Below are 12,959 nucleotides of genomic sequence, written 5' to 3' on the forward strand. Positions count from 1 at the left end.
AGCAAATGACAGCCGAACTTGAGTCTTTGTGTCTATAAAAAGGGAGAAGCTTTTCTACTTTTTGGCTACTGTCACACACACACACACACACACACACACACACACACACACACACACACACACGAGGCACACACTCTGACGGACATGATTTTACAGAGAGGAGCCAAGAGCACTAGTGTTGGAAGCCAAGTAGATCAATCAACCCTCAATCGTTTGCCCACAGAGACTTGAGGCATACCATTGCTCTCCATTTCACTTTTCTCTGATGATGTGGGATCTGCTTTCCTTGGCAGAACTACTCTGGGGCTCTCATGAATACGTACCAACCATCGGCTTGACAGGAATTTTTCAGAATGTCTTTTAAAAGTGAATCTGTACTCTCTGGTTTGTTTGGCTCCAAGTCTCCATACCATGGAATCATAGCTCCCTACCATGTGATACTCAGTATTGATGGTGACAATGATAATGAGTTCAGAGGAGACCAAGGCTCTTGGGAATTTACTAATTTCACTAGATTTGACAAAGACTCCATGTGTATCTAAGACCACAATTTCCATACAGTTTCCAGAACTCTGGTTGTTCATCTCATGGAGCATACAGCATGCAAGTTTGTAGCTAGGCTTTCTAAGACACTTGTCAACACTTGCATCCTTGGGACAGAGCAATGATAGGCTTTCATATGGCCATGAAGGGGACGCCTTTCATCAGCCTTAGCAGCAGTGACTGCACTGTATTCCTTACATTATCCCTAAGTCCCCCTGAAACACCAGAGAGACTTTCAGTTGTTTTCAGGACCCTTCTCCACTACATGGCATCACCTCACAGGAGTGGGGACCCTGTTGTCATCTTCACACTGAAGGGAAGTACAGTTTGACCATGGTACCACTTGTTTAAAGCCTCGTTATGGTCTCCATTACCCAAGTGAAGAATAAACTGGGTCACATGCAAAGGCATCATTGAATTCCAATGTCAGTGCAAGATTCTGCGTGGTGATTATCCGCTAAAAGGGCCATGAATGTTACTAGTTTCCATACTGTTAATAAGGAAGTGTGATAACAGGACAATGGTTTTGGCGATTTAGGGAGACAATTTAAAAAATGTTTAGGATAGCATCTGGTGCAAATCTAACATTGAGTACACACCAGCCGTTGTTATCAGAGAGCAGAAACCTGGGGGTGGAGCCTGTGGTTGCATCTGGGAGGGAGCCAAATAAAAGTGTGACACTCTTGGTGACCTTTATGACTCACAGTCATGTTCACAGAGCTTTGCTAATGTCCTTTCCTTGTGCTCCTAAAATCAGTCAGTGCATAGCAGTCACGTGTCTTTGCTGTCTGTAGCTCTGTCCTGTCCTTCCTTGAGACAGCCCTTCCTGAGTATCTAGTCTCTTCTCAGTTATGGCTCCTACACTCCCTATGCCCACACCAACACCCTTTGGTCTTTCTGGCTTACTGAGCTCCTTTCTGCCACAGTGACCATGTACCTGCTATTTCCACCCCCTGAAATAGTCTTCCCACTGCCTTGTTAATTTCTGCTCTAGAAAAAGGATCCAATAACATCTTTCCAACAAATGAATGTAAGCAGCCATCTTGATAACAGAGAGCATTGGAAAACCCAGAATTTGTTCTCTAAGTGGTTGAATTAGGGAGTGACCCCCGGCTCAGGTGAGCCTTGGTCTCAGCCTGTGCTGCAGAGGCTGTGGAAGATCTATGGTCAACACTGTATAGGTCAATGAAACATCAACAGTATCACTGCCTTCTGTGAAAAGCTGTGCTCAAATTCAGGGCTACGGAGCAAGCTCCACAGACCTCTGCCTGGGATGGGGAAGTACCGTGAATGGAGATGGATTTGTAAGGCACAAAGAAGTACTCGATTAAATATTTGTAAAGGTTATGGATGCCTGGGTGCTTGTGAGAGAAGCATCTCATTTAACTGGGATGCAAACTGAGCACCGGGAATTTTTTTGACCTCCTGAGTGATTGTGTTTTGCCACCAAGGACAGTGTCATGGTCTGAGAAAGGGGCCCATGAAAGGAGAGATGGTATTACTGCTCTAAGAGCTAGGGCACAGCCCTCGGCCATAACCCTCCTGGCCACACCGGCAAAGAAACAAGTAACACTGCAATCTCATTAGCAGTAGACATTAAAATAGCTATCAAAATAGGAATTATTGTTGGGAGGGCCTTCACATTGAAAGTGGAAAGTAGGAAACAGACCCCCCCTCCTCGAGAGGTCGTGTGACTTGCTCAGTTTCATTTAGCAGTTGTGGGCTCAATCAGGGTTAAGAACAGGTCATTTTATCCTGACTCCCAAATTGCTCTTCTATCCAGACAAGCGTCTTGCTCTGTGCATACTCTATGGCACATATATCATTTCTGACACAGCTATGGACAGACAATTCTGTGTAACACAGAAGTAAGTTACTGTGCTGCCAGAGTAGAAGAGGACTGGAGGATCCTGAGGGCTAGGCTTTATTAGTCTCCTCGCCAGGAAGAAGACTTCCCAGGATTCAGCTGAGGAGACGGAGAGGGAACTTCTTATGGCACTGTGAGGAGCAATTCCTGAAGGGAGAAAGGCCAAGCTAGCTAATTCTGAGTCTACTTCTCCACCCTCTCCTCCCCTACCCTGCCCTGGTACTGCCATTATCTCCTGGTCATGAGAATGCCCCGGTTTATCCCTCAGAGTGCCAACAGGAAGCAAGGGCAAGACTTGGATCCATAGATGTGTCTGTCTTAATCCATCTCGGTATCTGAGAGCATAGGTAAGGTTTGTAGGTCTGTTTGCCTTTAAGATGATGAAGCCCATCAACGTTGTGAAGGGACAGTATACAAACAGTAAGATATACACGTTCACATTATGGTCACACTGCTCCGTAAGTCCACAAATGTGTCCACCAGTAAACACCACTAAAAAGAGAGAGGTTTTCTTGTCGTTCCAAATATTTCTTTCATAATCCCTCAAGTTTGCAACCTCTAGCCCAAGGAAGCCACCCATGCTTCTGTTCTCACAGAATACTTCCTCCTGTCCTGGAACATCATGCACATGGAATCCCACATTGTCCACTGTATCTGGCTTCTTTTATTACTCCCAGCCTCAGTGCTGAGATGGAACTCAGGGTCCTGCATGAGCTAGGCAACTGGTCTACCCTTGAGCTACACCCCCAGCCCAGCCCGGAGCTTTTGAGACTTCAGCAATGGTAGTTCAGCAGCTCATTCTTTTTATGGCCAAGTGACATTCCCTTGTATGGACTTACTAAACATTTTACATTTTGACTTGATTCTGGCGATCTTGCTCAAGTCACTTATTTCTAATGGCACTCTTACAGATCCCTTTCAACCTTACAAGCAATTGTGTTGTTTGTGAGGAGAGACAAGCACACTTTTACTTTCCGGCCATACACCTGCATTTCCTGTACTAGCCTTGCTGTGCTCAATAAGATATTCAGTACAGTGCTAAATAAAGTGATAGCTGACTTCCTTCCGCTTGGCTCTTACTTTTACTGGGCTCATGTATGGGGTTTCATTAGCAATACCATTTCCTATGGGCTGAGGAAGGTTCTTTCTCTCTGGATACTGCCGAGTGCTGGTGTCTCTGACGGTGAGTTCCAGCATTCTTCTTTTGTATTTACTGAAAGGCTATGCCTTTTTTATTCTGTTGATAGAGTTGAACATGCCAACTTATATTTCTATGCTAAAGAACTCTGGTATACTTGAGATAATTATCTTTTAATACAATTCTGAACGTCATGGCTATTATTTTGTTAAGGATTTGAGACCTTTATTTTTGCAAGGGCTACTACTGGTCAGTGACTCTCCTACCTTTGATTTTGTTCTTAGGGTGTGTGCTGGTTAGGTTTTGTCAACTTGACACAAGTGAGAGTTGTCTGGGAAGAGCGAACTTCAATTGAAGAATTGATGATCCTCCAGATCATTGTCAGATTGGCCTGTGGGCATGTCTGTGGGCCTTTTTCTTGATTAACAATCGATGTGGGAGGGCCTAGCCCACTTGAGCAGGGGTACCACTGGGCTGGTGGGCCTTGGTTTATAGAAGAAAGCAGGCTGAGCAAGCTATGGAGAGCAAGCCAGTAAGCAGCACCCCTCCACTGCCTCTGCTTCAGTTGCTGTTTGGACTTCCCTTCATGACGGACTGTGATTGGGACATGTAAGCCAAATGAACCCTTTTCTCTCCCGATTGCCTTTGGTCGTGGTGTTTATCACGACAATACAAAGCTAACTAGGACAGAGTGACACTGACTTCATGAGAAGAGCTGGGTACTAAGCATACTCCCTTACTGATTTCCTCCCTTTGGGCCTTTGAAGATGTCATTAAACTGTTTTTCTGTCTTGTCTTGTTTCTGATGAGAAGTGAGTATTAATCCTGATTTACGTTTCCTCGTAGAAAATGCTTCTCCCCCTTCTGTCTGCCTTTTCTATTAATCCTTGTTTTCTCTCGATCTGTTCCCAACATCCATTGCTGTGGTTTTCTTTTAGAGTACCAGCCTGGATATTCACTGGGCTCTTCAGTCTGTGGATTTGTAACCTTCATCAAATTTGGAAAACTTGTACCCCCTCTCTCTTGTAAGAGTTTCCTTTCCCCACGGACCCTTTAATACTGCTCCACAGGTCACTGAATTTTCGTGTTATTTCTTCTTGACTCTTAGATGGTTTCTTTTGCTGTTTTCTATTGCCTTCTTTGGCCAGTCCCTCATCTTTTAAGTCTATCCAGATACCGATTTTTGTTTCATCTATCCAAAGCTCTACCCTTAATCTCTTGTAGCATTGCTTCATGCTTTGTTCTAAATCCTTGAGAATAATTTGAATGGCTTTTGGAAGTCTTTGCTACTGATGTCAACATCTCCATCACTTCTGGTTGGCTTCTAGTGGCTGAGTTTTCATAGATCATATATATATATGTATGTATGTATATATATATATATGATTATTAATATATATTAATATATATTATCAACCATCATTCATTGTTTGGTAGTTTTTGATTAGATGTTGAGCATGGAGTATTAGCTTTCACTGTTTTCCTTATGATTTTGGGTATTCTCCGACAGACCAGTTATGTGTGGCTCATTTTGTTACTGAGAGGATAATTTTTAACTTTTTGTAGAGAGAACCTAGGGTAGTCTTCACACTGGGGCTACTTTGGTCCAAAGACCGGGATATAGCCCTTTTCTAGTCTGTACATAATGCTGAGGTACCAAATATGGCCTCATCATTTTTGCTTGTGAAAACTTGAACTGCTCCAGGCCTGGGTGGTCTCTAGGAAGGTTTTGGCTTGCTGGTTTACCCACATGGTCTTTACTTGGACTAGAGGTCTGTTCATCCTACACATGCTTGGTTTATTACCCAATAGCTAGCCCACAGATGAACATAGTCCTTTCTGTACAGAGACATCTTCTATTTGGCACTCCATTCCACAAATGCTTGCTGCTTCAGCTCTCTGAACCGTGATTTTTATCTCCTTAGCCCTGATGATGATCACAGGACTGCCCGAGTTTCTGCATTACATCTGGAGAGTACCTCCAGGCAGATGCATGGGTCAACCGGGGATTCGTCTCCTTTATCTCCATCCTTCTGAGCAACCCAGGCCCAAGTTCTCTGTTGTCCAGGATCTGCAAATCATGCTCAGTAGTTTCCAGTTCTCTAGCTGTCAACAATGGGATGGTGAGTGGAGCTGCAACTACTCCCTCTTAGCTAGAAACACAATTTATTGAATATGCCTGTGATGGTTTTATAAGCATACTTAGAATGTTCTTGGCCATTAAATCTTTAATTGGGCCGAGTGAGTTATCCATGTCAACTTTATGAATAATGTAGGAAACTGTTTAAATCTAACTGCCTCAAAATAGCCCTGCACCTTCTAAGCTCTATCTATCCCTGACGTGTTAGGTGAAACGATCCTTGACAACATGGCCAGCTGGCAAAATGGACCAGCTGCTGCAATTGCCCGGAACACTGAGCAGTGGTTACACCACAAACCAGACCCCAGAATGACTCCTAACCACCTACATAACATCCCCCAAGGTTTCAGGGAACAAAATAAACACTGCCTGCTCATGGACACATGTCATCTGGGTGTTGTCTTAGCATCTTAGATAGTCTCTTGTCTGTAGATCTGACTGGAGTTTGGTAAACTGCTCGGCAACTCCTGCATCAGTTCCATTTATCATTTCTGCCTTGGTGGAAAAAACAGTCTGTCCTACAGGGGCCAAGTTGTGGTGTGCTTTCCTCTGGGACACACATTCTCCTGACTATAATTTTGGTCATCAGAAAATAAAAGACTCTGGCATGAAAGATACATTAAGATAACTGTTGAATTATGTCAGGCTGGATCCTGGGGCTCTGGGAACTGTAGGCTCTTCTTTCATGTTGATCCTCCCTCATCAGAGGAAAAACAAGATTCCCAGAAACCTTAAAATTGTAACACTAAGTTCACAATAACCTGATTTTTTTTTTAACTTATCAGGAAGCTGGATAAAGAGATAGGGGACTAAAAAAATTGTGAATTGGAACAGTAGAATGTATCTATTTTCTTGTTTTGGTGAAGTCCTGACTGTGGTCTCCACAGAACTTGTTTTCTTCCAGGAATACATTTTTCTCCTCAACTCAGCCAGAAAGACAGAAATGCTGTCACTTCTGTGGATCTGGAATTCTTTTGGAAAGAAAAAAAAATCTATGCACTGGGACATTCTGTAGGAAAGGAATTATTCACCATTAGAAAAAAAAGGTTTATTATTTATAAATCACATCAGGAAAAGTAATGGACAGGGATCATCATCTGTTGAAGAGAACATTTGTTGAGTTACAGAGTTCTTTGTTACGGTCTTTGTGGACCCAGAGGTTACTTGGGAGTGAGAACACAGCAGTGGAAATATTCCATCAGCTTGTGGCTTGTAGCAAATCTGATGAAGCAGAGGAGCCACAGCTGATGAGCACAGTTTGGAATGGTTTAAGTTACTATCTCCTTCTGGGCTTACAGAGTGGTGGCGTACTCATTCGCATCCATTTGTGAGAGCTGACTGATCCTGGCATGCCTATGAGGCTTTTCACTGGATTGAGCATTCAGAAGAACATGAAAGCAGTAATTCTTACCCTGGAATATTCTAGAACCACTAGCCTACCTGTCAGTCCATACCAATGAAGTCAGACTGGCTGGGTGACTCAGTATATGTCCTTTGTGAAGGACCCTCGAGGTGACTCCAGTGGGTGGAGCATGTCTTGTCTACTGAAAACCCGTATGAAATTGGAAGACAGTGAACCACATGGAGAGGGACTTGGTTGTCTCAATGGCCTTATTGACATCATTTCCCCCATCTAACCACTCCTTGTGTCTGCTTCATATTTTTATTCCTGAGAAGAATCCATCACTTCTGGAAATGAAATGTTCACATATGATGATCTGCTACAGCCTAGGGCTTATCAATGATTTAATTATCTAATTACTGGAGCAGGCTGCCAAACACAAAAGGATTCATTCAGTTTCACTATTTTATAACACAGCTCAAAGAACACTGGAATTTCTAATTCAATTTTTGTTCTTTTGAGACTCTTCTAGCGAGTTCTGCGTGTCTCTAATGATAGCTCTATTACTGGATTCATAACCACTCTGGAGCTGCATTTTATATTGGGTGCAGGATAATACAGGTGCTGAAGGAGGATCAGTGCTGCCACGACTTAATTATTCTCAATTGTTCTTGTATTAAATAGGCTCCCTTGGCTGAAAAGACAGAAGTTCATGGAGGAGGGGAGCCTGGGACACTGAGAATACAAAGATTGGGGCGGAGATGAGGCGAGGATAGCAGCCAGGTTAAGAAACAAAGCACGTAAGCACGTACCTCCCCCCCCTCCCCTGTCCACCCTGGAAACTGCTAACACTTCTAAGCCCAAGAGCTCATTGCTCGTTTTCATTCACTCCCAGAGAGAACCAATGAAGTCGAGTGGTACTACAGGGATAAAGAAACCCATAGGGCTCAGCTAGTATTGCTAAACCTTGGCCAAGAACTTTCTTGTTAAGCAATGGACAGTTTTAAACTGTGCTGATGTAGGTTCGAGGGTTGACAGGGGTGGTAGGTGGTAGGAGATCTCTTCCAACCATCCCAGAACCAAACAAGGCCATGTACCAGCCAAGGAGGTAACATACCCACAGCAATAAATGTGTCTCAAATGCTTATGAAATAGCTAAGGCAGCTGTGCTCCTGATAAAGCAATGCCACCCATGTCCCCAAAGCAACAGCTGCTCACTTTGGAGAGCAGTTAGAGCCTACTGTAGAAATGATAGATTCAGTCTGCAAGGGGCGGGCACTGCAATGTGGGACTGGTTAGGGGGTGTCCAATCAGGAACACAATTTCCAAACAGCCAGCAGGTGGAGCTAAAACTCAGCTGCAGTGTGAGGAGGGGGCATGCTGTGGAATAATCCTTCTGTACATTGAAAATATGTGTTGCTCTCATTGTTAATAAAAAGCTGATTGGCTGATAGCTAGGCAGGATTTTTGGGGCAGAGAGAATTCTGGGAAGAAGGGCAGAGTCTGGGGAGTTGAGAGCCAGACACAGAAGAAGCCATGTAGGAAGTTCATAAATGAGGTAAACAAGCCTTGGGGCAGCACATAGATGGATAGAAATGGGTTAAGTTATAAGAGATGGCTGAAGAAAAGCCTAAGCTATCAGCCAATCATTTATAATTAATATTAAGTTTCTTGTAGTTATTTGGGACTAACTGCTGGGACAGAAAAACTCTGTCTACAGGGGCAGACTCCAGACAAACTGGGAAAGAAATTGGGAGGTGACAGGTGGTGTCTGACCTACATGCCTGTCCTTTGGCCTTGGGAGCACCAAACAATTGAGTTTTAATTATTCTCTAACACATGAAAATGGAAGTGTTTTATATCAAACCTATTTCCAGATTTTCTGGGAGTACTGAAAATATCCAGAAACATGGTATCTAAGTTCACAGGGATAGGGATGGCAGCTGCTTTTTAAAGGGGCTGATTCCTTTGTCCCTCCTTGCTTCCTCTGTCCCTTCATTGTTAGGACACTGAGGACTGAAAACATTCTACTCTGTCATTCCAACCACTGACAGAGACACTGTACTTCATTGCAAAACCAATTCATTTTTATTCTCATTCTTCCTCCCGCCCCTCTTCCTACCTTCCTTTCCCTTCTTTGCAGAGAGATGGCTCAATGCACAAGAGTACTTGCTGTACAAGTATGAGGACCTGAGTTTGAATCTCTAGCACTCATATAAAAAACAGGGCATGGCTGCACAGTCCTGTGATCTCAGCATTGGAGGACAGGACAGGTAGATCCCAGGCGCTCAATGGCCAGCCAGCCTAGCTGAAGCAGCAAGCTTTACTTCAGTAAGAGACCAGGCTGCAAAGCAATACAGTGAAGAGCAATGGAGGAAGAACCCCAAGGTCCTCTTCTGACCACTGCACACACAGGTGCATGGGCACACATCTGCACACTTACATGCATACACCACACACACATATATGTCTACCCCATACACCTAAAATGAAAAAAAAAATTTTTTGCAAGGCAAAGGGAAGTCCATCTGAGATGGATTTCCACAGATGCACCAGAGGTGCATGTAAATAAAGATGCACCAAATGTCCCAGGTTAGGTCTAGGACAGAGAGAAAGAGTGGTGGATAGTGGTGTCTGAGCACTAAGCAGCGTGGGCTGTTTCATCAGCCCTCTCCTTGTACTCCAGGGTCTCAGAGGAGGTCTTCCAAAGCAGTTGTCCTTATTTTATATTTTCATTTTAACTGAAAGTAGGAGAGGTGGTTTGGGGACAGGATCTTATCATGCAGTAGGCTGGCCTCAAACTCATGAACTTCCTGCCTCCCAGTGCTAGGATTAGAGAGACCTGAGTTATGTATGACTCCACGCCCGGCTCTGGCTGCCCCTCCCCCTTTCCCACTGTTAGACACTGGTGGCGGGAAAGCATATTCTTAGCTTTAATTAGGTGGGGAAACATGTTGGGTTTATGGCACTGGGGTGCAGAAGTTACTGTGGTTCCAAGTCCTTTCCTGCCTCTACCTCACCACTTGGGCGTTGCTTCCACAGGCTACAGAGGAGCCCCGCCCATGTGGCTGTCCCAGCTCCTGGGTGTGTTCGACTTTTAACAATATTTGGATTATGAGCTTCTCAAAGGAGGCCAAAGAGATGTCTCCATAAAGCCCAAGCTAGAACTATGCCCTCCGTGTCCAAGTCCTTGTCAAAGGCAGGGAGGGCGAGGCTGTGCCAGAGGCACACAGGTGACCTCATGCTGTGTTGAGCCTACCAACTCCTTAGGGCTCAAGCCAGGAGATGGAATATCCCACTTTGTCAGATTGACAGTGTTTGCTGACCAAGATCTAGGGTGCAAAGCTGTAGGTGCCTTCCCCTCGATCCCTTACAGCTCATCTACTGCTCGGTGACGAAAAACGACAAAGGAAACCTGGGACATACCACCCCGATAAAATGCACATGTTCTGTTCTCAACACATCATCCACAGTAGCTTTTTCCCCCCACCCTTATTAATTCATCTTCTCCGCTAAACTCATAGTTCTGGAGGAGGGGGGGGGAACTGTTTCCCCGAGGAGGAGGAGGGAGGGGCTTCCACCGCGCTGAGAGCCGGCAGCCTTGGCTGGCAGCATGCTCCACGGGGCAGCTCTCTTTTCAGCCCTCTTCCACAAAAGCAGGTGCTGGAAGGTTCCTTCTCTCATGTAAAGCACTTACTGTCAAAGGCAGTCGTCATACACTGGCTATAATTACAGGGGAAGGTTCTAGACCAGGCTTCCAGGGAAACAAGGAAGCTGTGCCGTTATGATTACACGTGCAGGACCTTCAGTTAGCTCCCGGGGAGAGTAGGTCAAGGGGCCCCGGGCTGGGGCTACGGGGGAGAGAGAAACCAGATCAAGAGCCACTGAGACAGGGGACACATCTGTGAGAAGTACCTGGAGCTGCCTCATTTGCTGGAGCTGGAGCCTGAGTTCCGCCACGTTCCGCCTCATGTCAAGCAGGCTCATGTGGATGGATGAGGTCGCGCCGGCAGGCAGGGGTTGGCTGGGGGGCAGTGGGGATTCCAAAGTGCCCAGACTCTTCCCAGCAGAAACATGGACCGTTCCTGTGAGGGAGAAAAAAAAATAACAAAATTAAAAAAAACGAAAAACAGCAGAGGCCTTAGAATGGAGACAGCACCTGAGCGGTGAGGCCTATCTCCACACAGATGACTAAAAAGTTAATTATGAACATCAGGAAAACAATAGGTCACAGGATGCTAAGAGTTGCAGTGTGTGACCATCATGTTCTAGAAGCTTCACTGTCGTGAGATGGCAGAGCGGTACTGTAAGCATGATGTCATGTCAGGGAGGCTAAGTGTCTATGCTGCTGCCAGCCCCTCTGTTTCCATCCATGTCCCCTCCTCCGCCCCTCGGTCCCTCCCTCCTCTCTCTCCATCCCCCTGTGCCGTGATTTCCCCACCTTCCTTTTTCTTTTTCTTTAATTACACAAGGTTTCACAGACAAAAGTTGAAAAGCATCTAGAACAAATATTAACAGCATTTCTGGCTGCTGCTATTCCAATAATCTTATTGCTAAATTTTAGATTTTTTTTTTTTTTTTTGGTTTTTTCGAGACAGGGTTTCTCTGTGTAGCTTTGTGCCTTTCCTGGAGCTCACTTGGTAGCCCAGGCTGGCCTCGAACTCACAGAGATCCGCCTGGCTCTGCCTCCCAAGTGCTGGGATTAAAGGCGTGCGCCACCACGCCCGGCAAATTTTAGATTTTTTAAAAATCTGTTATATATACAAAACATACATATGTTATATATAACAGAATATATATATATATATATATATATATATATATATATATATATATATATATATATATCTGTCATTCTGAAGTAGGGGAGGATTTAATTTCTGGGCCTTCACAGAGCATGCTGTGTGACTGTCCCCTGCTGGCAGGTGGACATGGGGCATGCTGGAGACGGGAAACCAATCAAAAGAGGGTACCCTTTGCTAAGTCCTCACAGGTTTCTAAATCCGAAAGAAGGAAGATTTCTGTGCATTGTCACCCTTAGTAAGAAAACACGACTTTACTTAATAATTCTTCAGGAAAGGAATCAAACCCGAAAGGCAACGGAAAGAAATGTCTAGGATGGGGCACAGCTCGTGGTGGATTACTCAGGCCCGGGCTCTGCTCCCTGCACTAAAGGGGCTGATACAGAGGGAAAGCTCCTCAGGTCTTCTCCAGCTACCACAGTCTCTGTCTTTGGTTCAGCTTACGTAAGATTTGTACATTTTGCGAGCCCACTGGGGAGGGTCCTGAGCCGAAGTATGACTTACAGAGCCAGCAAGGTTTAAAGAACCTTTACTAGATGGTTCGGACTTTTTTTTTTCTTTTTTCTTTTGGTTTTTCGAGACAGGGTTTCTCTGTGTAGCTTTGCGCCTTTCCTGGATCTCGCTCTGTAGACCAGGCTGGCCTCGAACTCACAGAGATCTGTCTGCCTCTGCCTTCCGAGTGCTGGGATTAAAGGCGTGCGCCGCCGCCGCCGCCGCCGCCGCCGCCGCCGCCACCACCAGCACCCGGCTGGTTCGGGCTTTTAAAGAGAGTGCAAAGATATGGAACAGGCTCCAGAATAAATGCTGAATCAATCTCTCTCTCTCTCTCTCTCTCTCTCTCTCTCTCTCTCTCTCTCTCTCTCTCTGACACACACACACACACACACACACACACACACACACACACACACACAGCACTTCTGGCTTTTCTTATGGACAGGCCCCTAGAGTAAATGCTGAATCTGTACCACCCATCACACACACACACACACACACACACACACACACACACACACACACACACACACACATACACACACACACCACTTTGGGTTATTCTATGAGCCTTAGCAGTTATTCACACCGTCACCAGTCAGGACTTGGAAAACTTATACGTGTCCCTGTCC

The 12,959-nt window shown here is 45.2% G+C and overlaps 1 protein-coding gene across 31 annotated transcripts in view; it reads right to left on the minus strand.

Annotated features, from left to right (window-relative positions):
- The window catches only part of Kiaa1217 (KIAA1217 ortholog), a 796,433-nt gene that overhangs the window by 25,365 nt on the left and 758,109 nt on the right, over positions 1 to 12,959 (minus strand). For all 31 annotated transcript variants that reach the window (XM_076572610.1, XM_076572611.1, XM_076572599.1 and 28 more), the window contains one exon: positions 10,946 to 11,115. In XM_076572610.1, the coding sequence (XP_076428725.1) occupies positions 10,946 to 11,115 (170 nt within the window). The remainder of the gene's footprint in view (positions 1 to 10,945; positions 11,116 to 12,959) is intronic.

Source organism: Peromyscus maniculatus, chromosome 5 (genome assembly GCF_049852395.1).
Source record: "Peromyscus maniculatus bairdii isolate BWxNUB_F1_BW_parent chromosome 5, HU_Pman_BW_mat_3.1, whole genome shotgun sequence".
Classification (NCBI taxonomy): Eukaryota; Metazoa; Chordata; class Mammalia; order Rodentia; family Cricetidae; genus Peromyscus; species Peromyscus maniculatus.